Source organism: Rhyacophila brunnea, unplaced genomic scaffold, assembly GCF_057557595.1.
Source record: "Rhyacophila brunnea isolate RB1 unplaced genomic scaffold, BYU_Rbru_1.0 scaffold_7, whole genome shotgun sequence".
NCBI classification, from domain to species: domain Eukaryota; kingdom Metazoa; phylum Arthropoda; class Insecta; order Trichoptera; family Rhyacophilidae; genus Rhyacophila; species Rhyacophila brunnea.
The window spans coordinates 43,376,536-43,403,870 of record NW_028233339.1 but is presented as its reverse complement, the minus strand read 5'-3'; the positions used below and the strand labels follow the sequence as shown (position 1 = coordinate 43,403,870).

General features: G+C 34.0%; 1 protein-coding gene across 12 annotated transcripts in view; it reads right to left on the bottom strand.

The window, feature by feature from the left end:
* Sarm (sterile alpha and armadillo motif) overlaps positions 1–27,335 on the bottom strand; it is a 343,946-nt gene that overhangs the window by 1,363 nt on the left and 315,248 nt on the right. For all 12 annotated transcript variants that reach the window (XM_085958226.1, XM_085958234.1, XM_085958231.1 and 9 more), the window contains 5 exons: positions 6,386–6,640; positions 3,254–4,593; positions 2,556–2,791; positions 1,082–1,371; positions 310–476 (listed from right to left, as the gene is read on the bottom strand). In XM_085958226.1, coding sequence (XP_085814352.1) covers positions 310–476; positions 1,082–1,371; positions 2,556–2,791; positions 3,254–4,593; positions 6,386–6,640 — 2,288 coding nt within the window. The remainder of the gene's footprint in view (positions 1–309; positions 477–1,081; positions 1,372–2,555; positions 2,792–3,253; positions 4,594–6,385; positions 6,641–27,335) is intronic.

Here is a 27,335-nt window from a genome sequence, read left to right as displayed (position 1 = left end):
TGAATGCCATGCTTGTTTCGGGGATTTTTACGATGGTTTTCAGATTTTTTATGTCCTATGCTTAAATAGAACGTGGCGCGTAAAATGTTACACAACGATATAACAAGTAATGCTTATAACGAACAAATTCAGTCGGTCAAATTTTCCTCGTAATAACCAAGTTCGACTGTATCTGCATGATGACTTGAGTTAAAAAGCTTTTTCAATCTAATAATGTCTTTGTCAACCTAATGTTCATTAGTTTGCCGTCACTTCCCTCTATACTCCAGAAAAGTTGCTATCTTCTATAAAATAATGATTTTTGTTTACCTTTCTAATTTGTCCACGCAAGCGTCTTGATAGTCGTGGATCCAGCGCACTCCATTGAAGTGGCAGACCTGCCTCATATCCTCGGGAAGGTCCTCGGGCTCGGGCCACACGAAGTTATCGATGATCGGAATGATGTTGCACTGAGACTGCAGAGCGGCCACGATTTCCTGTAGAAATAAGTACAACACTTTTATAGACAAAATTGTCGGTTTTAGTTTAGGAAGATACACTCTTTTGACCTACAGTAGTTTCCTCATGGTTAAGGGTTTCCCGATTTCACTAACCACTTTGTAGAATAATTTGGTTGAAAATGAAGAATCAAAGATCTAAGCATGAACAATCCGTAAACTTTGTAAGAATGTAAAAGAATGGACCATGAGATAATAATATATTAGACCTTCATAAAATATATATTATATTATGGTAAACACAGTTCAATTACAAACTCCAATGTAAAGATTTCCAGAGTCAACATTAAATTAAATATATAATACGCCTGTGCAAGTTGCAACACTGCATGCATGGATCGAAAAAGTTTAACGACTTTAGAATTTTCACACAATAGTATGTGCGACTGAACGATAGTGGTGTACCCTGGTGACAAATTATATGAAATACGTCACGCAGTACACAATAACAACAAACGTGTCTCGTTGCCACTTGAAAAATGAGATCTTCGCAGCAATCAGCATTTTTGTGTGTAAACAGTTATTGTCTCAAAATTTTAATTTGCATGTTATAGCTGGCAGTAAATCCAGCTAGTGCTACTTACTTTGTGAACCCAATCCTTGCATTCACCATCAGCGATGCACCGATCTAAGGCCTTCGGCGTGAGCACTAGAAGGAAGTGTTTGGCCTGGCGGATGCTCTGCAGAAGGTTCATGTCGAACTTCCCCGCTTCCAGGCGCTCTACGTCGATGAACACGGAGAAGCCTCGCAGCTGGAGGTGGACCTTGAGCAAACTGGCTAGCTGGGATCCGTTGGAGCGGCGGTAACTGACAAACACGTCCAGGGACTTGTCCGGACTCTCTTCACTCATGCTCGAGAAGGTATTTTCGAATGCTGTAAACACAAAAATATTTCCATGAATAAGACTTTTACATCTTCCACAACGGAGTAATGCTGGGATGGATACCTGATCACAAGTAACGGCAGATAGTATATGGACTTTAAGAATATAAAATATATTTGACATAGGTAATAAATAAAGTTAATTATTGCAAACTACAATAGAAAATTTACCAAGTAAATAAGAATACTATATAATTTTTGAATGAAATTAAAGATATTATAACGTGTGTGTGTTGACTAAAGAACAACTTTTAAAAGTGCTATAAACACAGACACCAGCGCATCTATTCTATACACAAGTCTGCTATTGGCCGCTATCGATGGCTATCGAGGGTAGTTTATCATATTATTTATGTATTGAGGTACAGTAGGCGCTCGGTAATCCGGCGTTCACCAATCCGGCACGTCCAATAGTCTGGTATTTTGCAATTCAGCTCTTCTGCTCTATAATCCGGCAGATTTTACATTAAACTGCCGGATTACAGAGCGGAGAGCCGTATGCTCGGCAGTTCGGTACCCGATTTTTACTGTGCAAATCTGTGATAGAATTATTTCTTATAGAAATCCAATAATCCGGCATATCCGACAATCCGACATAGGTGAAAAATATGGGTGCCGGATTACCGAGAGCCTACTGTATTATAATTGTTACAATAAGTCAGCCGTCTAAACTGTCAAAATTGTTTATTTCACTCTAAAAGTTAAGACAGCCAAGAGAGCTGTGGTCAAAACATAGCACTTATTGTAACAATTATAACTAACTTATTGTAACATTTATAATCCCTCAATACATAAACATAATAAACTACCCTCGATAGCCGCCGATAGCAGTCTTGTGTATAGAATAGATGCACTGATCTATGGCTTAATTCTCAATATCTAATAATATGTAATGATAATTTTCATGATCATCAAATAATATTGATTTCTAGGAAGAGAAGAGATAGGGTGTCATAATGACATATACATCCTTCCTAAAAAGTCGACAGATTGTTTAGACTTAATTCTAAAAGATAGCTGACATTTTTAATTTTCGACCTTTACAAGGCACGTGAGTTTTTAGTAAAACCATAATATCTCCGGAGTCTTGATAAAAGTTTAATTTTAGCTCGGCATCAATCATGAATTCCTAGGAGTACCTATAATAATGCATTAATGAAATAATAGAAACGTACATCTGATGGACTCCAATATGCGAAGTCTGTGAATGCTGTTAACGATGCCGCATTCGTTCTCGAGTTGCTCATCGTTGAGAGATCTCATGGAGTCTTTGTCGACTCCAGCGTTAAGCATAGAGTACGTGTATATGCAGTACTCTGGCGCGATGACCTGCAGGAATGTGTTGAGGTTGCCTGAGTCTCTGGAACTGTAGTCTGCCATTTTCTTCAGGTTTTGGAGTTCTCTTGTGAACCTGGACAGAAAAGAATTAATTTTAGAAACCTGAAAGATGTAATGGAGCTTATATAGGAGAATATTCATTCGAATTTTTCAAAGTATGAACAAAATTTGTCCTATTGAACATTAGTTATTATGGTTCAAACAACTGTAATATAGGCTAATGATTTTTTTAAAAAATCGAGGGTCATATAAAGAAATCGACAAAAATAATGTCTTAGCGCCCCTGCAGACAATCAAAATTCTCATAATTTGCCGTCAATTGAAAAAGTCGCAAATGACAATCACGTCAATTGCATCTGTAAACGATGAATCGGTTGCATCAATGACAATTGACATTGACAATTTTATTGATCGTCGCTTTATGTTTTTATTATTATTTCATCCAATTTGATCGCAATGTAAAATAATATTATATTATAACCCCTGTTTTTTCTGGAATATGTTATATTTTGTTATAAATTAATGATGTAATTACCTTCGTTTTCTGATTCCATTAGTCAGTCCAATATCCTGCTTTAAATTATCTTCGGTGAGCTGCAGCAGAAGATCTCCGTCGACTCGGCTCTCCACGAAGTTGTTTGCGTACTCTCCAAATCCGATCTGCTTGACCCACTCCCGCACGTCTTCTATCGACCACAGCGGTACTTGCTGAGACAATTTGTGAGGTAACTCTTCCCCGATCAGTCTTAAGGCTTGGGCGGCGAATTTAGACGCCATGGCGTTGGGGCAACTCGCCACCTTCTTCAAAGGCTCGATGGCTCCGATGTCTTTGAATATTTCCGTGTTTCCCTGCTGCTTCTTGATTCCGGCTTCCATACAAAAGTGGAAAGCGGCAAGATTGCGTGCCTCTTCTCTTTTCGAACTTAACACGGGTACCAATCGCTGGAGCCAATTTTTACTCTGGCCATGAGCGTGAGCGAGATTAGATCTCGCAAAGTCTGAAGGGTTGTGCGAGGTGACGAAAGGTTCTACTAAATCTAAGGTTCCGGACTTCAACACTGCCGCTTCTATTTCGGTATTAGCCACCAGAACCGCTATAGCTAAGCATGCATAATATTTGATATTGTCGTCATTGTGGAAAGCTAAGGGGAACAGCCACATGGGGACTTTTCTCTTTATCATGGCTTCTTGGTTTTCAGCTCCACCATAGAGAGATAAGTTTGCTAAGGCGCCGGCGCAGTGTCTCAATGTTTCCACATCATTTTTTCTGCACTCGAATAGGACAGCGTCCAAACCTCCGAGTTTTATAACGTCACTGCAAGTTCCTTCGCTGTGTTTAAATAGATGTTCAAGGATTCCGGTGCCGACTCTTGAATGATCAACGGAGTTAGCGTTTTTAGTACAGACGCAAGCTACATTTACAACTTTTTCTAATCCTTTTTCGACAACGAAAGCTCTGTTTTCAGTTGTGAGACATTGCTCAAGTAATTGCGCCGATGAGAATTGAATTTCTTTATTCTCATTTTCAACGCAGTTCATCATGAGAAGGTCCAATCCGCCGCATGTTCTTAAGGCATTACACAATTCGTAACCGAGCTCGTGTCCGAAAGTGGGAACGGCCCACGCCCGTCTGATGATTTCATTAATTTTATTAAGGTCAGCGGAAGCTTTCATGACGGACGCTTCATCGCCCGGGGAACGTTTCAATCCTTTAACGAAAGCATCCAGGTGCGCTGAATACTTCATGATGGCTTTCTCGACTTCTTTGGCGTTGGACGTGGCGCTGAGATTGTTAAGGTCTTCGAATGTGATATTAGCAAGATCTTCTTCAGTGGACTTCATCGATCCGTTCATAGAGCCATTCATCAAACTCATCTGAAAGCAAAAAACACCAAATTAGATTCTTTTCATTATCGCAGAAGTAACAGTTTTATTATCATTGGATAAAGCCGGGGATTAGTTGACAAGATAAAAGCCATTCAAGATTTTTTTTCTTCTTAATAATTACTATCATAAAGCAAATAATACATATTTGCCGCTCACAGAATGCAATAAAATTTACATGTCATGTCAAATACAAGAAATAATGAATTCACCTGTTAAGTAGAACACTATCCACGATAAAAAAAATCTTATTTCTTCTAACTTCTGACGAGATATGACAAACATTCTAGATAAAATTACGTCATCATAAAGAAAATTATCATCTCCGCTATAAGGTTGAGCACTATTACAAGCATCAATACGATTAGAGCAGGGGTATACAAAGTGTGTTCCGCGTGACTTTTTGATGTGTCCCGCGAGATTTATGTTAAATCTGTATTATTTTTTATTCTTCATATCGAATACTAAAATTACATTTAAAATTAAATATCCTCTGGTAAGATTCAATGGTCAGACATTTTGATAACTAAGTATGCGGATGTACAAAGTGATGGGGGTTCGGCGCAGGCGACAGTTATGGGCGCGCCGCTGCCATAGTTGTTGTGTTGTTAGCCGTCAAATTTTACCGGTTCTGTTGAAACAAATAACCCCAAAACTAAAATGGATAAAAGGTGTTTACAAAAGAAAGGGCCCGCCAAATATTTTCGATTTCAAAATTGTCCCTTTGATGAAAAAATTTGTGAACCCCTGGATTAGAGTGTATGAACAACCTTGGGCCTATAGCTCATTGAATGCGACACGGCTAATTTACTTTAATCTGGCAAATGGATTACAACATAGCATACTCAACGCCAGTGGTGAAGGGTGGAGGTAGGCTGTTAAAATTCGACATAAATAGTGCATACTAAAATTTTTCAGTCAAATATATTTGTTTTCATTGAAATAAGACTACACTGTGTAGATAGTGTTTGTTAGTTTTTTAAATTCAATTAAAGCATATAAAATATTTTAAATTATGCCATAAGTACATAATTTTAGATATATTATAGATAAAAGCTAATTTTTTATCTATTATGGTTTGGAGAAAGCAGGGCTTAATGAATTTAAAAACACCATCTGTAATATTATGTATTCTTAATTCAACGAAAATAAATAAGTATGACTGATAAGGGTACACTATTTTTGTTGGATCGCTCATAGCATACCTAAACTATTATGGTTTGGGCAGGGTTAATTAAATTTTAAAAACTAACCAGAACCATCCGCTAATTGTATTCTCAGTTCAATGAAAACAAAAAGGTAAGTATGACTGACAATGTTTAGTATGCACTATTAAATGTTATCCACTGCCTATTTTGCTATGAAATATGTCAAATCTTAACCGCCTACCCTTCGCTAATGCTCAACGCATACAGCAGAAGACCGCCTACTCCGCAGTTTAGTCACGATGCCGTCAACTAACAAGTTTATATTTTCAAATTTTGTGTTTTAATTATCTCAGATAGTAAATCGACAGCATATATTTTTTTACATTTCTATTTGAATATTTTAGATCGATATCACGTGTTAGTCGTTGGCAAACACAACTGGCGAGTGGTGTTTTATTGAGTATGGCGATAGAATGGGCCGTCCGCGACCCGATTCTGTGTCTACGCAATAATATAAGATTGTGTGAGTGGTCTTGGCATTGGCCAAACTAAAACCACGCTCTGTGGGCTTTGCGCCTTCAAGAAGTTTGGTTTTTTTCAAAAAATATAAATAAATAGGACGGAGAGGAGCATACCTGCGAGGCCGCAGACATCATGCTGCTCGAGGAGGTGGTACACATGTTCTTGGAGGTGATCGTCATGTTGGAGGCGGACTGCACGTGTTTCTCCTGGCTGAAGATGCCGCTGCTGGTGACAGTTTGGCGAGCCTGTTGTTGCGCCATGGCCTTCTGTTCGCTGCTGTATGAGTCCGTCTGCATTTTCATGCTCGACGCCGCCATCTTGGTGCCCTCCTGCTGCGACAGCTCACCAGCCTTCACTGTTCGCTGCTCCTGGCAATTACAAATAAAGAAGACATTAACAATCACACTTTTATAATGTAGTGATAAATTATATCTACACAATATATAAAAGAAAAACAAAATAATGTCAGAATTGGACAGTTGTCAGTATATTTCCACAACAAAAATAACCAAAATCGTATGACGCCATTTATGGACGACCCCTAATTTATCGCTGTACCTACTCCATTTTCTCAGTTTATAGGGAGAAATTTACGGTTCAGAAATGAGAAAGCCAGTGGTCACGGACGAAGGCTTTGAAGCTAATATCGATTTACGACTTAATGACGGTCAGGCCATAAATACAAATTCCACCTGAAAGTTTTCAAATGTTACCAATATCGAATGCGCGTTTCGTTTACTTGACAAAATTTTATGCATATAGGTATATACATATTATTATCATACACACGTAACTACTGAAAATAACATATTATCTTATTTAAGTTTTCCCATATTTTTCCATACTTGATAATTAAACCTTGTTACAGCCTCACCCAGAAGGCAATCCACTTCCCATTATAAAAGACCGCATAGGTACTTCTTGTTGATTTTTAACGAAATTCTAAGCAGGATACATATTTATTATGTTTTCATTTATAGTAGGTACCTATGTATAAAAAAAATATTATTAGTAATTAAGTAAGTATATTGTACTATTCTGCACACATTGTGTAAGATTTGTTTATATAACATAGTAATTAGAATGAGCATCTTATTGACGGAAGCGTCTCATTCGATGTTCATTGTCAAGTGCAATTACTCATTTTAAAAGACGTATTATTTTTGGCGCAGGTTTTCAAAGTGTGTGCCGTGACCCCAGTAATACCACACAGCCTTAATTCAATCCACTGCCGATGCATGGTCACCACAATGATACGGTTATATGTAAATTGTACGTAAAACATTTCACCGTGACTTTTCTATCGGAAAGAGATGACCGTATTTTATACGGTCTCCAATTTTATTAGATTCAATATAAACATTAATTAAATTTAGCTGATTTTGGCAAAATGTATGAATTCAAGAATGAAAACCTAACCTAACCTAATAAATAATACAGCATATTGGCTATTTTCAAAATTTGTTTGCTGCTGGTTTCCTGTAACGTGTAAACCGACAAGAACTGTGTTTTATTTAAACATGAATTTGATGTCAGTACTATACGACCTAAAGAGGTTGGACGGTCTTTAATATACGGCCATATATTTCCGATACAACATTTCACGGTGAATTTGTGATACGGCGAACTGCATACGTAAAAGTTTCCGGACACGCATTGATACATATTTCGTTATGCGACAGTAAAACAAATTGATAAATATTTGTCGATATAGAAGTAGTTGAGTTTTGACTATGAGTTATGGATGAATATGGAGTAGAGTGATAAAGCTTTGTTTTATTTACGAAGATAAACCTTTGCGAAAAGCTTGGTTTTCAGCAGAAACTGTAATGAAAGTCAAATAAAGCTCATAATTCATGACATGTCAAGTTTGATACCAAGATTGGACTATTGCAGTACGACAGAGGTATGGATATAACGATTCAAGAGGTATTTCAACGTACATACAATCATATTGTGAAATATCTATGCCACCATCTGTAAGTCTTCGGCCACATAGGTAGGTGCTTTACTAGTGCTAAGCTAGGTGATATGCTAGTCTACTAAAAACACTACTGCTACATTGCACGCTACGTGCTTAGGTACAAAATTCAGTCGACATTTGGGAGCGCTCAAGTGAACAACGATGTCATTCTCAGAACTAACCAGAAAGCTACTTCTCACAGAGAATTTAAGTTTAAAATTCCGAAAGTCTCAAATTTGAACATGTTGGGTGCATAATGTCAATTCATCTCGAAGTACTCTTGGAGAGTTTCAACTTCTCTACAAAGAATTTCGGAATAGCGTATCTATATAATATAGTATAACTGTAAAATGTACATACTCGTACATTGAAAGCGGTAAAGGTAAAATGTTTACACATACACAAAAGGCGCCATGAAACAAAATATTTGAAATCCACTGGTCTATTGGATTCTAATTAAGTCTTATTGAGATACAGGCTTCTCTCACATCCAAATTTGGCAATTCCACTTCTTTCAATGCAAATAATGACGAAACGTTGAATTATTACAATGCATACTAATTGACAATGTAAAGCTCACTTCTAATAATAATCTTCAAGTCTACTCATGTCCAGAAGGATTGAGGAAGGTATCGTGTGATTCAGAACGCTACTTTAGAAGAAAAACACCCTCCTACACAATATTCTCAAGTATTTCACAACAGTTTTAATGGACAACAAAATCAGGGAAAATACTACTGTAAACTATAGTCACCAAACGCAATTTCTACACAATTTTAGATTCTCTAAATCAGTCAATTACATAAAATATTATAAATAAATGAGTGTATTGTCAAATTTATAAAATCGTCGAATACGTGTTGTGAAAATTCGAGACAGACCATTCTGAAATGATCTGCTAAGAAATAAATCATCAATTATTCAAGTAACATACATAAATATTGTTAATATTTATTGATTATATGTCACCATTATAAATATATACAGTTATAAACAAGCCGCGATATTTCAATTAAAATACGCCAACTTATAAAAGTGTTTTAATACTATAATTCCACAATGCTTCCTCCTGTCATATACCCTTAAATCAAGTAATGCTAATGATAATATCTTTCCAACATACAATTTGGTTGTTTTTTTTATTATCGGGCAATGGTTAATCACTCACGATGGCGATAAGCGTCGGCTTATAGCGTCGTGGGTCCCAGTTTCGAATCATGGGTCTGAAAAGTACACATATTGTTTTTCAATTTGTGCATGAGTCAGAGTATGGACCTAATAGGTTTAGCAAGTGGCTGACATCTATTTCTCGTAAAAACAATATCTGTTAATACAAAACTCCACTCTGTGGGGGCCCATATGATCTTATTAGGATCGAACAATTATTTTTCCCTTCAATCAGGCTTTATGAAAATCGTTCCCACACAGTTTTACACGAGTTTTTTTTATCCTACTAAAATTATTTTCATAAGCACATATTGTAAATAAACGCTATATTTCATTGAAATAAATTATAATTAATGTTGTAATAAGTTCAAGGTGCCTGGTTAAGGGTTAAATTCATACATTGTTATTAACACAGGTTACTGGAAGGCACTTTGTTATTTATTACCAGTAAATAGAAAAACCTTTTATTATATAATATTATTAATATTAATACTATCGTCCGAAGGTACTTGATGGAATTTGAATTTAAATTAGAATGGATTTAAGTTTTGTACTAATCCATTTTAGTCGTTTTTTGCGACCCGGGTTTCGCCTTTCGGCATCTTCAGGCACTGTGTAAGATGTTGAAGATGCCGAAAGGCGAAACCCGGGTCGAGAAAAAAAAGACTCAAATGGAATAGTATAAAACTTAATCCATTAGAATATGTAATATTGTAATATTATTAATCATGTTATTAACACGAGATAAGAGAAAAATCTTGTGTTATATTATGGCGTATAGAATACAATAATAAATTAATGGTCAGTTAGATAGACGATACGTAATTTTGAATTAGGAATTATTTGTTGGACATACCTCCCTATCGACTACGATTTTTAGTCCGGGATGCACTTTATGCCTGTACGACATGGTCGATACTTGACCGAATAACTTTTCGCGTAATTGCAGAGTATTTTTTCAAGCTGGGAAAGTGAAAATTCTTTATGTATTTTTACGGGAGAACCGACGCGCGACGCGAAGCAGTTTCCACTGAGTCGTTGTGAGGCGATCAGTCGCGTTTCAAATAGAAATTTGTTGACATTACGACGTTTCCAGCCGAAGCATGATTCGGCGCTCCGGCCGTGCTCTCTTCGTTGGTACAGGGCCAAGATAAAATTATTTGAAATCGTAGGCACTCCGCGGTTTGATTCCACTAACTCTTATACAATGATCACACGTTGAAATCGATGATATCACTTCAATACGATCGGATTTCAAATAGTAGTATTATCTTCTTAATTAAAAAATTCAGATGTATCTTAATCAGTGGCGAAGGGTCACTTTTGGAAAGAGGTAGGCTGTGAAGATCTGAGAAAAAGAACACACTAGTCAGGTACGGGAAATAAGAAGATAATACGATATTACTACTGATGAATAGGTACCTACTCACTAATGATAACGACACACTAATACGATGAAATTTCAAAAACTCACTGATGACATAAAATTGAGCGAAGAGTTTAAATTACATATTTTTCAAAACGTTTATACACATTTTCTTTCTTTTTATTTTTAAAAATAATCAATATTTATTAATATGCGATTAAACGCCATACATTTTTTTTAAATTATCTAATTATTAATAATTTTTTTGCCATTATAACAATATTATGCGCGATGGTTTTAGGCTCAGCGATAGGAGCCTACCATTTTCATACAATTCGAAAGAAAGTGATCATATAAATGTCAATATGCAATTAAAAAATATTTTTCTTAAGAAGGTAGGCTTTAAATAATCGTCTAGTATGGAGTCTTCGCCAATGATCTTAAAAGATCCAGATCATTTATTAGACACTTTCTCAACCCGATAGGTTGCCATATATGGTTGACGACAGGTAACACAAAAATGGGTTATCGTCTGAATATAGGTACCTGTAAGGTACAATTCTGAAGTGTGTAAAAATATGGGATAAATAATGTTATTTTCAATAGTTACGTTTGTATCATAAAATTGCATTAGGTACATATTGGTAATATCTTTTTTCTTTTTGTTGCTAATTTCTTGCGTTTTCGCTTCATGAAAGCAACAGTGAAATAAGTAAAAAATACTAGTTTCGAGATAATTGAGCTTTAATGTGTATGTCATACAAATCAAATAATTAACTACTTACATGTTCGTTTCGTTTTTTTTTCTGCAGTTTATAATATATGATAATATTAAGATTTTGGATATACCATTATTAACAGTGATTTGTTTCAGTTATCTCACTGTTGCGTTGAAGTTACACGACAATTTTATTAAATGCAACAGTGGTCTTTTTTCTTTTAAATGGGGTATTACATTATTTTTCTTAAACCTCAGTGATTCTATTATGTAGGTTTAGCTATCAGCAATCGATTGGCAAAGATATCTGAAAAACTTTTTTCACTTATCTCACTGTTTTTATTTACATGATTCTAGGACCGAGAAACAGTGACATGCTTACTAGAAACGTTGTTTTATTTTTATTGTGTGAGGCTCAAAATTTTAGTCAGTGGTTCGAGTATCTACTGGATAATTAAAAAAAAAATTACATTCCCAATCTTCTCTTAAACACTTGTATACTATTTAAATTAAAAATTGTCGCCCAGGAGTCTAAAAATGTTGCCGGTTTTAAAATATAATCGTAACGATGTGATTTGAAGTCAAAGACAAATTCCGTGGTTGCGCTACGTCAGTTGGAACACGCGCGAAAAGTATAAAAGTGTGCGTATGGCATACAACGATTGGTATATTTTTTATAAAATGAGTAATAGTTACCGGTTTCTGTGTATATCCCATTTAGATTATTTAATCTTTTTCAAATTAATAAATTTTAATTGCACTTGTCACTTGAGTCTAGCCCATATTAAATGATAACTGCAGTATAATTACGAACGCGTGCCTTTAAATCAAAAATAAGCATTGCAAAATAATAAATTTAAAAAAAATGCAAGGTGTGAATATTTTTTGGCACAGTTAAAAACCGGATAAATTCCCATGCATTTACATAATTAAGTGGCTGAAAATACAACAAAACCAAGTGCACCTATGACCAAATTTAATTAGAAATTAAATATGCCATTGGAAACTCTAGGTATGTAATAATAAAATATTAAGTAATAGTTTTTAAGGCTTGCAAAATAAATTTGTTTTCAGTTGAGAATCTTTTAGGATACAAGTGATATACGTTAGATTAAAACATAATAAGATATTATGAGTGGTTCACACTCTGGTTAGTTTTGAGTAAGCTAGGTTCACACATAATATTTGAGTATTTCTTATTCTGTAAGGGTATGATTTCCGTTACATAATAACTTAAATGTACTCAAAATAACACTTCGGAATTGCAATCATACTCTTGCAGAATTAGAAATACTCAAATATTATGTTTGAACCTAGTTTACTCAAAACTAACCAGAATGGACTTTGTTCACTATGCTCTTGAAACACTCAGTTATTTTTTGTTAGTAGGCATAAACTCATGGTTACTGAAGACTGTAGTACCTACTAACTTCTCTATTCACTCTACAATACAAAAAATTCACATTCTTTTTAATAGGTACTTAGTTATTTTATTGACATGTTCAATATCTTTATTCAAGTACTCAAGCATTGCATTAAAATGATCTTATTTATTTTGTATAGGTCAGGGGGGGGGGGGGCAAACTGCGGCCCGCCTGGTATTTTTTTGCGGCCCGCCACCATTAACTGTACTTCTGATTATGAATAACTTTTTTATCATTTTTAAAAAAATATTGACAATAGATTAAAATTTGAAGAATTTGTTGTTTCGTAAATGTATTATCTCAGTACGTCTTCTTCGCGTCTCGTCTCACACTATGTAACCACTATTTTCTAAGTTCAGCATCGATTTCAATAGATATTGATAGTGTGCCGACAGAGCTACAACTTGAGATTATGGATCTGTAGTGTGACACTGATTTAAGAGAATTGCATCGTCGTGAAGAAATCTCCAAATTTTACAATGCCCTTAATTCAGACGAATTCGACCAACTTAAAGATTATGCAAGAAAAATGTTCGTTATTTTTGGATCAACCTATATATGTGAACAAACATTTTCGATCATGAACCTCAATAAAAATTCTTTACGTTCAAATATCTCCGATGCCCATTCAGCCCGTTGAGAATATCAACTACAAAATTAACACCTGGATTTAAAAAAAATGTTCAAAGACAGTTTCATTCTTCTCATTATTTTTTTTGTAATGTTTATTTTTCGTGATAATAAATAGTGTATACCTAAAAATGGTATTTTACTTGCGGCCCGCCGCTCATTTTCAATTCTTGAATTTGGCCCTCCATCCAAAAAGTTTGCCTCCCCCCTGGTATAGGTACTATTTTTTTTCTAATTTAATGATAATGTGTATTTTATTATTAATTATTATAATATACCTGTCTAATATTTTATTGTTATTGTTTCGTGCAGTCTGTTTCATTTTACAAATTTTCTTTCTTGCGTGTGCCGTTTATAAATTAAATAAATTAAATTAACTAAAAGTAAGCAACTTAAATCCTAAGGCTTTTAGCCCAGCAAGTATCCGATGTTTTTTTCTAAAGCCTTCTCAAGATAAATAAATTCAAAACAGAAATCCTTCTATGGAAATAATAAAGGAGATCGTTTGGTTTAAATTTAATTTAATTAAAATAACGCCCACAATGACCGAGCGGTTACGCGTCAGGCTTATAATGTCGAATTCGAATCCCGGATCTGGAAAATTCACACGTTGTTTTTCAATGTCTGTTTGGAGTGTTTGGACCCAATTGGTTAAGCAAGTGGCTGACATTTCTCGTAAAAACGAAAAATCTGTTAATACAACATCGAACATGGTTTAAAAAAATTAATAAATAAATATTTTTCATTTGTTTTTTGCGTACAAAGTCTCGTCGTATAAATCTGTTTCATGCATAAAAATGTACAGATTATAGTGTGATGATGTGAAAACTCATTTGTTTCGTCCTTGTCATTTGTACCTACTGCCTGGGTTGCCAGACGTACAATTATTTTTCAAAGAAGCGTTGTTAGTTTTTTTTTTTCCGAAAAAGCCTTGCGAAATTCGTGTCAAACGAATGCAAACGTTTGATACTGATTTTTACTGAATATAATACAATATTACAACATAGTATTAGATTAGACAATATTCTTTGTGAGTAGGTACAATTTGCCTTGGTTTACAAAAATACCTCAATCGACAGATATTTGGTCTAATTATTAATCGATTTGTACCTACGACATAAAATGTATGATTACATAAGGCAATATGTGATTTTTTAACCAAATAAATTATCAAGAAAATAGTCTTATTACAAAATTTTTATTAGCTCGTATTCTTGTTTGTCCGGTGGTTGTTTGTCCCGTACAAATCTTGCAATTGATTTTTTACTAACTTACGGACTAGCTAGACATTTGAAACTTTTGGAATATATCAGAACACGATGCCAATGCATTCTTTTAATACTTTTAGCCATCTTTAAGTAAAATTTAATTCATTTTCAGTTAATTCTGTTTCGTATACAAAGTTATTTCGACACCATTATTGGATGCTAGGGGGTCCTAGCAACTAAATTATTAGTAAATAATATATACATTTTCAGTTAATTCTGTCTTGTATGGAAAGTTATTTCAGAAAAATCCGTAAAAAGTAAAATACTATTATTGGTTGCTAAGGGGGTGGTCGTAGCAACTAAAGTATTAAAATATACGTGCGTTACTATGGAAATCAAAATTAAATGTCAAAATGACATTTCAGTATTCAATACTTGTTTGTTTGTTTTTTATTTGCTTCATATTTCAAGTAAAAGTTTGAGCATATTGAGCATAATAATTCAACAGAAAATTTAAAAACGTTGTAAGTATATAAAAAATTCTTTTTATCTTGTAATTATTTTATAATTGGGATCGAATCTGGTCGGCTTTATTTGCATGCCACATCATGTGACATCCCGACTGAGAGATATCTATCGAGTTCTGCATATTATCTCGTGGGGGTAGGCAGGTCATGCGTTGCTAAGGGGTGGAAAATATACCAGGCGGCAAACGAAGGAACGAATACGATCATTCAAGTTTTCGAAAGCTGTGGCTGTTTTCCATGAAGCGGAGATCAGGTCACTTCATTTAAAAGTAGCGGCATCTAAGTTTAAAAAAATCATAAGGGGTCCTCCAAACCAGTCATCGCTTCAAACGTCCATGTACATAAAAACTACCGCTGCGTAGTAGATTATGTAGAACATGTTTAATACTCAGTACCTAGTTGATATGTATGCTCCGAACAATTTTGCATACAATTTCGAGATTAAAAATGAAACGGGACGGCATTCAGTGACGTCCCGTGGGGTTAGGCAGATTGAGCGTCACTTGGGGGCGGCAGTTACTCGAAGGGCGGCAAATCGAGGAGAATCATTTGGTATATATATAGAAATCGGTACCTAAATATAGTAGAAACGGAAATATCTTTCCATTCAAAAAAATCAGCTTACTGGTTGGAAACAAAATTTATCAATTAACACAAAAGGTTTAAAAGGGCTGTAATTTTTTTGTCGGGTTCGCGATGTCTACCTTACTTTTGTTGTCCTTGGACGTCACCTTCTTGATGACCAGCAATGACACGTGCAAATTCGCGAATTATAGGTACTTACCTAATTAATTTATTCAAATATTTTTTCCGGTCACTCGCGAGTTTTGAAAGTTGTCATATTGTGTATTTTTAAATGTATCTGAAAACTGTGGAAACTCGCAAACTGTCTATTGAAGTAGAGATGGCATTTAAATTAGATTTAGTGGTATATATTATTTTGTTAGTAATGACGTATCCATATAACGTAATATTTCTTAGATATTGGAGTCATGATAGGATGATAAAAATGCTGTATAAAAATGGGGCGGCATTTTGGCGCTGCGTAGGGGCGGCATTTTGTCTAGGGACGTCCGAAAGAAAAGATTTCCAGTAAGCAAGGCTCTGGCAGACAAAGAACGCCTTGGTTTAAAAGGCATTAATTATTCATCTAAATATTTAGATGAACGGTCAAACATACTTGCTAACAACAAACAGTATTGCAAACGTAAATTATAACAAGACAGTGTGATATTTTTATGCATAAATTAAAACGGTCGAAAAGTTACAAACTCAAACATTATGTATGGATTATTACATTTCTTGGGCTTTAAGCTCCCCTTGACAGTGGTTTTTGGAACCTCCCGATCGATATTTTTCCATTCGCGAGCTTTCGTTGCGTATAACAGTGCAGTGCAGAGCTTTTTTTGATGCGATGGGAGAATTAATGTGAGACGCGCTGTCGTGACCTTGTTTGGAACTATTTTCAGTCCGCGGTCACCGTCTTTTTCAATCAAAACCTCGTTAAATGCTAGATTACGTGCACGCACAATATAAACTGCATAATAGAAATCGCAGATTTTCGACTATGGATAGAAAGAATAATATGAACTTTTTGTATTACAAGATTTGTGGACAATTTCGTATAAAAATGAATGTTCTATAGGCTGGAGCAGTACACCATATAATAGTGGTTATAAACTATTCTTTATAAATTGAGTTGCCTAAAGTTATAACTCACATATTCCAAAAATCAAGTTTTGAGATTTAATAAGCAAAAAACACCAGAGCACTGTTTTTTACAACGTTTTTCTAAGGTCGTATTCTTATTTGTCCGGTACAAATATTGCAATTGATTTTTTACTAACTTCCCGATTACCTAGACATAACTTTTAGAATATATCAGAACACAATGCCAATGCATTATTTAAGTACTTTTAGCCATATTTAAGTAGAATTGAATTCATTTTCAGTTAATTCTGTTTTGTATGAAAAGTTATTTCGATACCATTATTGGTTGCTAAGGGGTCCTAGCAACTAAATTATTAACAAATAATATATACGTGCGTTACTATGGAAATCAATATGAAATGACATTTCATTATTCAGTATTTCTATCAAGTACACATTTTTTGATGGTTTAAGCTAGTCAAGTCAAGTTTATATGATTCAACAGAAAATTTAAAAACGTTGTATATAAAAAGTTCTTTTTATCTTGTAATTATTTGTAAATAGAAGAAAAGTATTGAACTCCCTTGAATAATTATGAGTGAGTGAGTCGATTTATATATTTTTTTTTTAAAATATATATATATAAGGCTCCTAAGGCCTCAGACACACAGCACACTATGAGAAATAGAGCTCCTATTGGCCTAGTTCACATTATTCTTAGAAATACCTATGTGAGTTATGACACCAACAGTGAACTTTGTCAACGATTTTTACAGTGTTTAAAGTGACTTTTGATAGCCAACAATTTTCTTTATATTATGTATAGATTAATGCCTTTAGAATCATTTGGTATATTTAACTAAAAAAATACAAAATGTCGGTTATGACTCTATGCAACTCAATTAACAGACCTGGTGGAGGCCATGATCCACATACGGTTGTAGCGTCAAGAAGAAGTGATTTTTTTTTGTTTCAAATCGAGTGAATCCGAAATTATTTGTCCTTTTTGACAGACGAGGACAGTAATAGTGTTACATTGGCATAGAAATAATTCTACAATGCTCAATAGCTTGTAACTACCTTAATTATTATGTCTTCATAAAAAATTTACTCTGTTTTCCGTTGATAGAGCATTTTTCAACGTATTTAGTATGGAACGACAGTTATGGCAAATGAACTAGTACTAATGTAGATGATTTCTATATAAAAAAAAAAAAACCAAAGAGAGAACAGAGTATTACCAATCTGATGGAGTCTTCGCCAGTAAAAAAATAATCAACCGAATAATTTGGCTCGTACCCAAGCTTAACTGTGAGGTGAAACTCTTACTTAATTTATTTCCATTATTATCATATGTATTTCCAGGCAAAACTCATCATCGACCGAACATCTAAAAATCTAAATATCACTTAGTGCTTTTTATTTGAACTGGCAATACATAGATAATACAAAACTATTTTGATGTCAGATAAGTGTAGGCACACGTATTATAATTTCAATCAGGAAATTACCGATGTATATTTTCAAATATGTTTCATTTATTGTACCTATTACATGATTGCCACCTATACGAATAAAGTTGTATTAAATAAAGTTTTTCTTCGATACAATTCAATAATTACTTCTGATACGCAACAAACATGATTTTATAATATTTTGGACGCTCTGAGACTGCTAATTTTATAATAAGCGTCGTCACATATTATTATTTATTAAATACAAATTTAATATTATATAAAAAACCACTCATTTATGTGAATTCGAATCCCACTCAGTTGAACAGATATATATGTATATTGAACATACATAATTTATATATATTTAATAACCCACTAAAAAAAACTCTTTTTTTGAAAAGCAAATACGATACCCGACGGGACTTGAACCTGTAACCATTGTATTCGCGCCGATGTGCTTTACCAATTAAACTACGGGCATCCTACTTAATTACGACGAATTTAACTAGTAGTTCTTAGATGAAATGTTTATCAAATTGCGTTGATAATATTGTTAGATATCGGGATTTGTGTATTAAATTAAGCTATGTATCAATAAAATGCATTAATTATTACTAACCGACATCAGGATCACTCAACATTTTAGTTATGACGTACTTGCACTTGCTAATAATTATAATAATGTTACATTCTCAAAGCTTGTGAATTATTCGTTGAATAAAAGAAATAGTTTATTAGAAATGTATGTCTTTTTCACCTTTCACCTCAATACTACAACTAGATAACTTTGATTTCGTCATTGTTGGGAAATTTAAATTTAAACTTTACTTGATTAACATAAATCTATGCTATAATTATTATTTAAAATAAAAATGGTGCTTGTCTAATTGGCAACAATTGCATAATATTCAACTGTATAAAAAATATTGTAGATAATTATATTATTTTATTTATTTAATGCATTTATGGTTTTAAAGTTATGTAATATTTTCAAAGACAAAATTAATACAGTTCCCATTAACTTCTGACTTACTTAGTTTTATCATTTTGTAGAGAAGTAAATGTAGAATCATATTCAATAGCTATCTCAGAAATAGTTAAAATCAAGCTATCAAGACGTTGTAGGATTGAGGTGACGATATAATATTATGTTCAATAAAATTGTAATACGTCAAAAACACACAACCATGTTCCAAAATAAGCTAAATCGCTGGAAATATGTTTGAGTATTGAAATGTAAACAATTTAAGCCAAACATAATAATGTTTTTATCTGCTGTTTAGTTTGTTTTAAATCATCAACGGACCAAGTGTTTGTTATTATGTTATTTTACGTGAGAGCTGTCTATATATATAGTAGAAATTTCGTATAAATATAATTTATTTAAGTGATTTATTATTCTTCAAATACAATACATAAAATGGAAAATACATTGCAACTTTTGTATTAAGCATCTACGTAACAACGCTGCATGCGCTAATACTGTTACGTCACGTTGTATATGGTGTTGATTTGCCATATAAGATACTTTATCTCTGGCAGTTTTGAGAGGAATTAAAAGCTTTATTCTCTGTTTCTTCTACTCGAAATACTTTCGAAATAATGCTCTTCGTTTGCGTCCGCAAACGGTTAGGCATTTTTATATTAATAAAACTCCACGCGATATCGAATACACACTGAATTATGGGCTCGGGGAATGTATTAGTAGGGAAAGAAAATACGGGGGGGGGCGGGTTTTAGTTCCAGAAATGACCGCAGTGACGTATTAGACTTGATATAAAACTCACACTGTTGTTCTGCATTTTCTTAGTTTTACAAATTAAAACTTGTAAGTATCAACCATTTTAACACAGTTTGAGTGGAAATTTCGATTGGTTTTAACTTAATTGCGTAGGTATAGGTTATCGCTTCATTATTTTCTCAAAGATTAGGGTGCGTTACAGATAGTAAGATACCATTCTGAAGTGAAAAAGATATTACCAATGAGTATAATTAAATTTAAAACTGAGATAGTTTCAATCAAAGTCAAAGAGGTACCTGCGTATACTTGTTTAATTATCTTAAATTAGTTTTTAGGAAAAACTTTCTTAAATTGGTCGGGGCATTTCTCTCACAAAAAATTTTCAAAAGAATAATAATTTAGATCGTTTTAGAAAAAAGTGTAAATTATGAATAGGTACATACTACATTGGTAATCTTTGCTTCTCACAGTGTTTACTTTACGGGTACAAATACAAATGTCCATTGAAACGTTTCGAAAGTTTTCGCGACTAAAAAATCAAACTAAATAACAACTCACTGGCTGAACTGTTTTATCTTCGAAAAACATCTGCACTGGCACGCATCTAACCCTGGGACTGGCAGGTACCTCCGTGAACTGTACTCTCGGACTCATGGGATTATCAACAATCCTAGCCGTCCCGGGAGTTCCGGGTGCCAGCGAACCAGGAGTCTCCACGATGGGAGTGCGAGGACTGGACGGATCGGAGCCATAGTCCGAAGCATTCTCGCAGGCTAGCCTTAACATGGATGATGGACGCAGTGCTCCACGTCTTACAGGCCAGGGAGCATTTCCACTGGTACCGGACATCGGTTAAAATCGACACTATTAATAATAAACTATTCTTTAAAACACTTTTAACATACACTTTTTTTCATGTTACCATGTAAGTAAATTTATTGTATTCATGTTACACTTTACAATTTTGTCGTTGGAATTTTATATGGGGGTTTGATTTGTTTCCGAATTAGACCAGACGATTCAACCAATGAATGCTGTCCGATGAAAATAATTTTCAGCGCATTATTAATTCCGATAATCAATAATATCTAAACAAAACTGAGAGATAATTAAGAAGTATTTACGATTGTTTATGTACACAAATGGTTAAGATCGATTTAGGATTTTAATATTTTTAATAGTGTGTGAGTTGACTACATAGTTGAATTCAAATGTCATTTGCGACGGGTAAATCCACTTTCCGCGCGGTTTTCGTGCGTTTTGGCGCGGACGTCCGGCGTCGAACTGAGCTGGCGCGGACGTCCGAAGCGTCCTCACGCAGCTTTCGGCCCCGTGCGTTCGGCGCCGAATCCGCAGGCGCAGGTTCTCAAACGCCACAAACTTTCCCATTCAAATAATATTACACAATATTAAACAACCTAAAATCGACAGTAAAGTTGTGATTATATTGAGATGCATGTCGAGTACTGTCACGGCGACAAATTTAGTCTATGGTTTCGTCATTTTGTGCAGAAAACTTTGAACGAACACGATCTCTGTAAATTCAAAAATATTTTGAACGGAAGCCAACCCGCAGAGCATAGATAATATTATATTAATATACAATATTCTTATAGAAAATACATAGTGCTAACCGCTAAAAACAAAAAACACGCGATTTTGACATGATTCGAAAATGTGTAGGCATGAAAAAATGATAAAAAAAGTTCATTAAGTCATGCAGGTGTCGATGCAGTGCAGTACAACGTGAGGTGACCTTATTATTGTTCTGGTGATTTCGGCAGATTTTGCTAACTGACAATGTTCGTTTAAAGGTTCAAAATGTGCTACGGGATGGGTAGCATCAGTCTGATAACATTTTAAACACCAAGAAAATCGACGTTACACACATTTTCCAGTGGCGGCAGCTTACTGTGACGTCACGTGATAGTACGCGACGTGCACCATAATACATTTCGCGCTTAATGTTCCAAATTTATTACAATCAACAAGAACATTAATTTAGTACTAAGAGCCCCGCTAGAATTTTATATACATAAGTAAATGTGTTTCTTATTTACAAACATATCAATTTTCTTCTGTGTTTCCCATGTATTCCGATAGTTTTTATCACGTATATAAAACGCCGATGTTAGCTGAACGGATAATGTGTCTTATAACAGAAAAATCACATGTAGTTTTTAAATACTTGTAGCCAGTTTACGGCCCCACGATGGCCAAGCGATTAACGCGTCGGCTTATAATGTTGTAGGTCCCAGGTTCGAATCCCGAGTGTAGCAAATACAAAATGTCAGTGTATGGACATATTAGGTTAATCAAGTGGCTAAAATCAATTTCTTATATAAACAAAAAAAATTAAAAACATTTACACATGAATTTGATATCAATACTATACGGCCATCCACCGTTAAAAAATAAAAGGAAAATTTATTATGTGTTTTTTTCTTTCTTAATTAAATGGTTAAGTGAATATTGTGCATGTTGGGAATCAGGCGCAGTGGTCGGACGTGGGAGGTCGCCCCAAGACCATTTTGATCTTCGCTAAACTACGAAGCTTGGCGCAATTCCATTGACCGACGATGATCGCCCTGCCCGTGACGTCCGTGTGGAATATTCGCTATTAAATTTTCACTTTTTAAACATAAAAGCGTATTATATTTTGTGTATATATTTGCGAAATAAAACATAATTTATAATACACACCAATGTTTCCTTTATTTTTACAATAGTATGTGACGATAGGGACATCAAAAAAAGTATATAGATACTTTACTATTAAGACCTCGTAAGTTCGATATTATGGAACAATTAAGTTTCTTCGACAAAATTTAAGCAAAAAAAACATTTTAAACCATATCAAAACCTAGGTTCTCTAGACAACTATGCAATCCATTTATCGACAAATTTTAAAAACTCGTATGTCTTATGGTTTCAAACATGGAGTTAAAACCTCGTATTTCACAACCAGAGTTAGCAGATTCATCGTTTAGAGAGGTGTTTAAAATATTATTTTTATTACGTTTTACTTTAACTTGCTAATAATTGTTAATTAACTATTTTTTTTATTCAACGAATAATTCACAAGATTTAAGAATGTAACATTCTAATAATAAATCAATAATTAGAATATTACATTCTCAAATCTTAGTAGTAAAAAAACGGTGTAGGTATAAAATATTATGTAGTCGACAGCTCCCCTATTATACGAAAGAGTCACCGTACGCCTCTGGTATTAATAGTAAAAGAAACACAAATTTTGTTGGATATATATTTAAATAATTACAAGACAAATAGAACTTTTTATATACCACGTTTTTTTAAATTTTCTGTTGAATCATATACACTTGACAATTCTATGTATTAATAAATACTTTTTTTTACATGATAGAAATACTGAATAAATATAGAATACTGAAATGTCATTTCGACATTTCATATTGATTTCCATAGTAACGCACGTATATATTAATAATTTAGTTGCTAGGACCCCCTTAGCAACCAATAATAGTGTTTTACTTTATACTATTTTTTTCTGAAATAACTTTCCATTACAGAATTAACTGAAAATGAATTCAATTCTGCTTAAAGATGGCTATAAGAATGCATTGTCGTCGTGTTCTGATATATTCTAAAAGTTTCAAATGTCTAGTTAGTCGGGAAATTTCTTAAAAATCTTCAATCGTTCAATACAAATCTTGGACAGACAAGAAAAAATTTGTACTGGACAATCAAGAATACGAGCTAATAAAAACGTGGTAAAAAAGAAATGTTTTATCTCAGTTTTGCCCCTCTTTATGCGTAGTTTTTTTTACCTCACTGTATTAATGTGGCTCTTGTTATAACATAAGTTTAGTAGAAGCAAACCGATATAGTATTTTGATATCTTGTCAGCCGAACGCGTGTACCTAAATTAAGATAATGGCGATGTATTTTTAATTCTCCTCCCACATGGCCCAGCGATGCGTCGATTTCACTTCAAGTCTCGAATTGGCAGGCGATTGAACTGTTAAATTGACAAGCGATTGGACTGTTGAAATAACAGCAGGGTGAGTCTAACAATATCACAACTTCAAAATCATTAAAAGAAGTTAAATATAACGATAACCACTCATATCCAAGTATACTGCCCTCCCAAGGAAGAAAGCAGTAACTGGCAAAATTTGTAAAATTGAGTTATGTAGTAGTACCTCCCGTTAAAATCATTAGCGAAAAAATAGACATCTTTTAAAATAATACACTTTTTTTTAGCAAAAAGGCAGTAATTGCACCTATTCATTGCAGTAACTGCTTGTTTATTATTACTTTGTTTGTATTTTAACATTTTACTAATAAAAATTACCACCGTTTTTTATTAATTCACAGTACTAAAGTTTGAGAAAAACACATTATGTCATTTATCTCGAAAGTGTGTGAGAGTCAGTTACTGCCTTGTTCCTTAGAAGGGCAGTCTACTATAGTATACTTACGTATTTGTACACAAAAGCATCAACCACTAATATTATTATGCGTCATCTTCAATAATAATTATTTTTTATGTGATTTATAGTTTTCTTATCGTGGCTATAAATCAGTCGGTGCGTTGGGCCCCACGTTCTCAACCCCGCCACTGAATAGTACAAAAACCCCGCGAGTCTGTCCGGATTCGCGTGCGAAAGCGTATAGATGTATTTCAATACAAAAATAATATTATGCTAATCAATCAATTATAATAATAGTACAAAGTAACATCCCTTTGGCATTCCTGCCACTGACATAAATTATGACTAAATACCAGCTGTCAGCCGAAAAGCTTTGACGTGAATATTCTAAGTTTGGCGCGTAAAAATACTAGACGATTGACAAGTTTAAATATTTGACTTTGTGACTCACGACTCGCGAGTTTTAGTTCGTGTGATTCATTTGATTAGATCGCCAAGCAACACCTGACTGTCCTACATAATAGTATATTACAAAGATTACGTTGTAAAACACAATCGTCAATAGTGAATGAAATATATTTATACACTCCAATGGCCCCCACAAGGGTTACATGTCAATTGTACGCAAAACATTTCACCGTTGCACAGAGCTTACTTATCGGAAAGAAAAGACCGTATATGGTCTCCAATTTTATTAGATTCAATGTGAACATTAATTCAATTTTCATAGTTAATTTTGGCAAAATTCATGAATTCAAGAATGAACACCTACCTAACCTAACTTAACAAATAATCCAATATATCGATTTTCAAAATTTCTTTGCTGCTGGCTTCCTGTAAAGTGTAAACCGACAAGAACCGTGTTTTATTTAGACATGAATTTTATTGATTTACTATACGACCCAAAGAGGTTGGACTGTCTTTAACACCAGAATAATATCTAAAATCATTTTTATTTTTATAATTTCCTTGTGCTCTTCTCTCCCCGACACTTTGCATTAGAAAATAACTTCTTTAAACTCAGTCAGAGATAACTTTGAGCGTAGCAACCTTCGTCCTGGGTATCTTCTCCTAGGGCATTCCCGGCCTACAACTGAAGTAGATGCTTCACATCGCCAATGTAGGGCCGCGTGATACGCTCGATTAAGACCGAGTGTGGTGCGTGGCGGGTTTTGGTTTGGAGGGATTAACTTCAATATGTCTTTAATATATTTCCGATAAAACATTTCACGGTGAAATGTAATACGGCGAACTGTATACCTACGTACAAGTTTCCGGACACGGTATGCATTCTTGTATATTGACAAAATGAATGTATAAACAATCAAAAGATATTGTCATTTTTTTATATGGTTTTCTTTCGAGTCCAACCAACTATACAGACTAGCCTCGCGTGAGATATGGGAAAGATTTACGATCTACGTGTATAGCTGAAGTTAACTGCTATAAATCTAGGTAGGTAACACTACATAATATAATTCACGTTTCAGGGTGAGAGCTATAAAATAATTATTGATTTTTACATTTTGCAAAGCAAAGCTTATGGCTAAAACAAGTTGAATAAAGAAGCGATCCAGTTTTAGATGCAATGCTACATTTTATTAAAAATATATGTCAAGCTTTAAACGAGTAATTCAATAATTATAGAATGAAGAGTCAGAAATCCATAAGTAGAAAAATAATTACTTTGTGTAGAAAATTATTAGTGTTATCGATATGACGTCTAATTACCTGATTCTTTTGAGTATGTGATGTCATTTTAATTAGCTTGTTGAATGTTTTAGTAGTGGATGGATATATTTCAACTATTTCAAATTTCTTATCTACGTATTACAATAATATTTTCACGGGTCTAGGACGATTTGACGCCGGGACAACTGGACGCCACGCAATTCGAAAATAAATAGACGTTAGGTACTTATAGGTACTTTAAAAAAATATTTAATAATATTATATTTTATTGAACATACATAATTTTGAAAAACACTTTCCGAGAGAGTATATTATAACCAATAGAAAAAATCTTTTTTGAAAAAAAGTCGTCGGAGTGGCTTACTACTCTCTCAGAAAGTGTTTTCCAAAATTATGTATGTTCAATAATTAGAATGATACATTCTTAAATCTTGTGAATTATTCGTTGAATAAAAGAAATAGTTAATTATTATATTTTATATTTAAATTACTTATTATATTATGACTTAATAGTTGGTGAGAATTTAAATATGCACAGGTAAATAATGATTTAATCGTGCATATGTTTAAGTTCCAATGAAAAAAGAGTTTTTTTATTTTTATATAAAGCCTTAGGCATGGTAATTCTCAATCCGCAATAAAAAGACATAATGTTAAGAGTAAAATGAACTAAAACTAAAGTACTAGATAGAAACTGATTAAAATTCCTCGTCTACGTTCTACGTGTCTACGACAGTGCGGCGTCCAATTGTCCCGACGTCCAGTTGTCCCATTCCCATTTACACGATATTTTAAATGATTTAGTTTTGTATATATAACCAAGAACTAACAATATTCTGTGCCAGTATGCATTTGATGTTAGTCAATGTGCATATCGCTTGAATATGGCGAAAAGCTGAACCCGGGCCGTGATAAATTACCTAATTGAATGGAATACCTACTACAAAACTCAAATCAATTATAATTTACTCTATTTTTTTAGATACAATTCGATTATCAATATTAATAAAAAGGAAGGATAATCGCCAGTATCCTCATTTAAACGGACGGTCACTTGAGTATTAGCATTTTTTTTACAATGGTTAGTCGTTATCTGTTCACT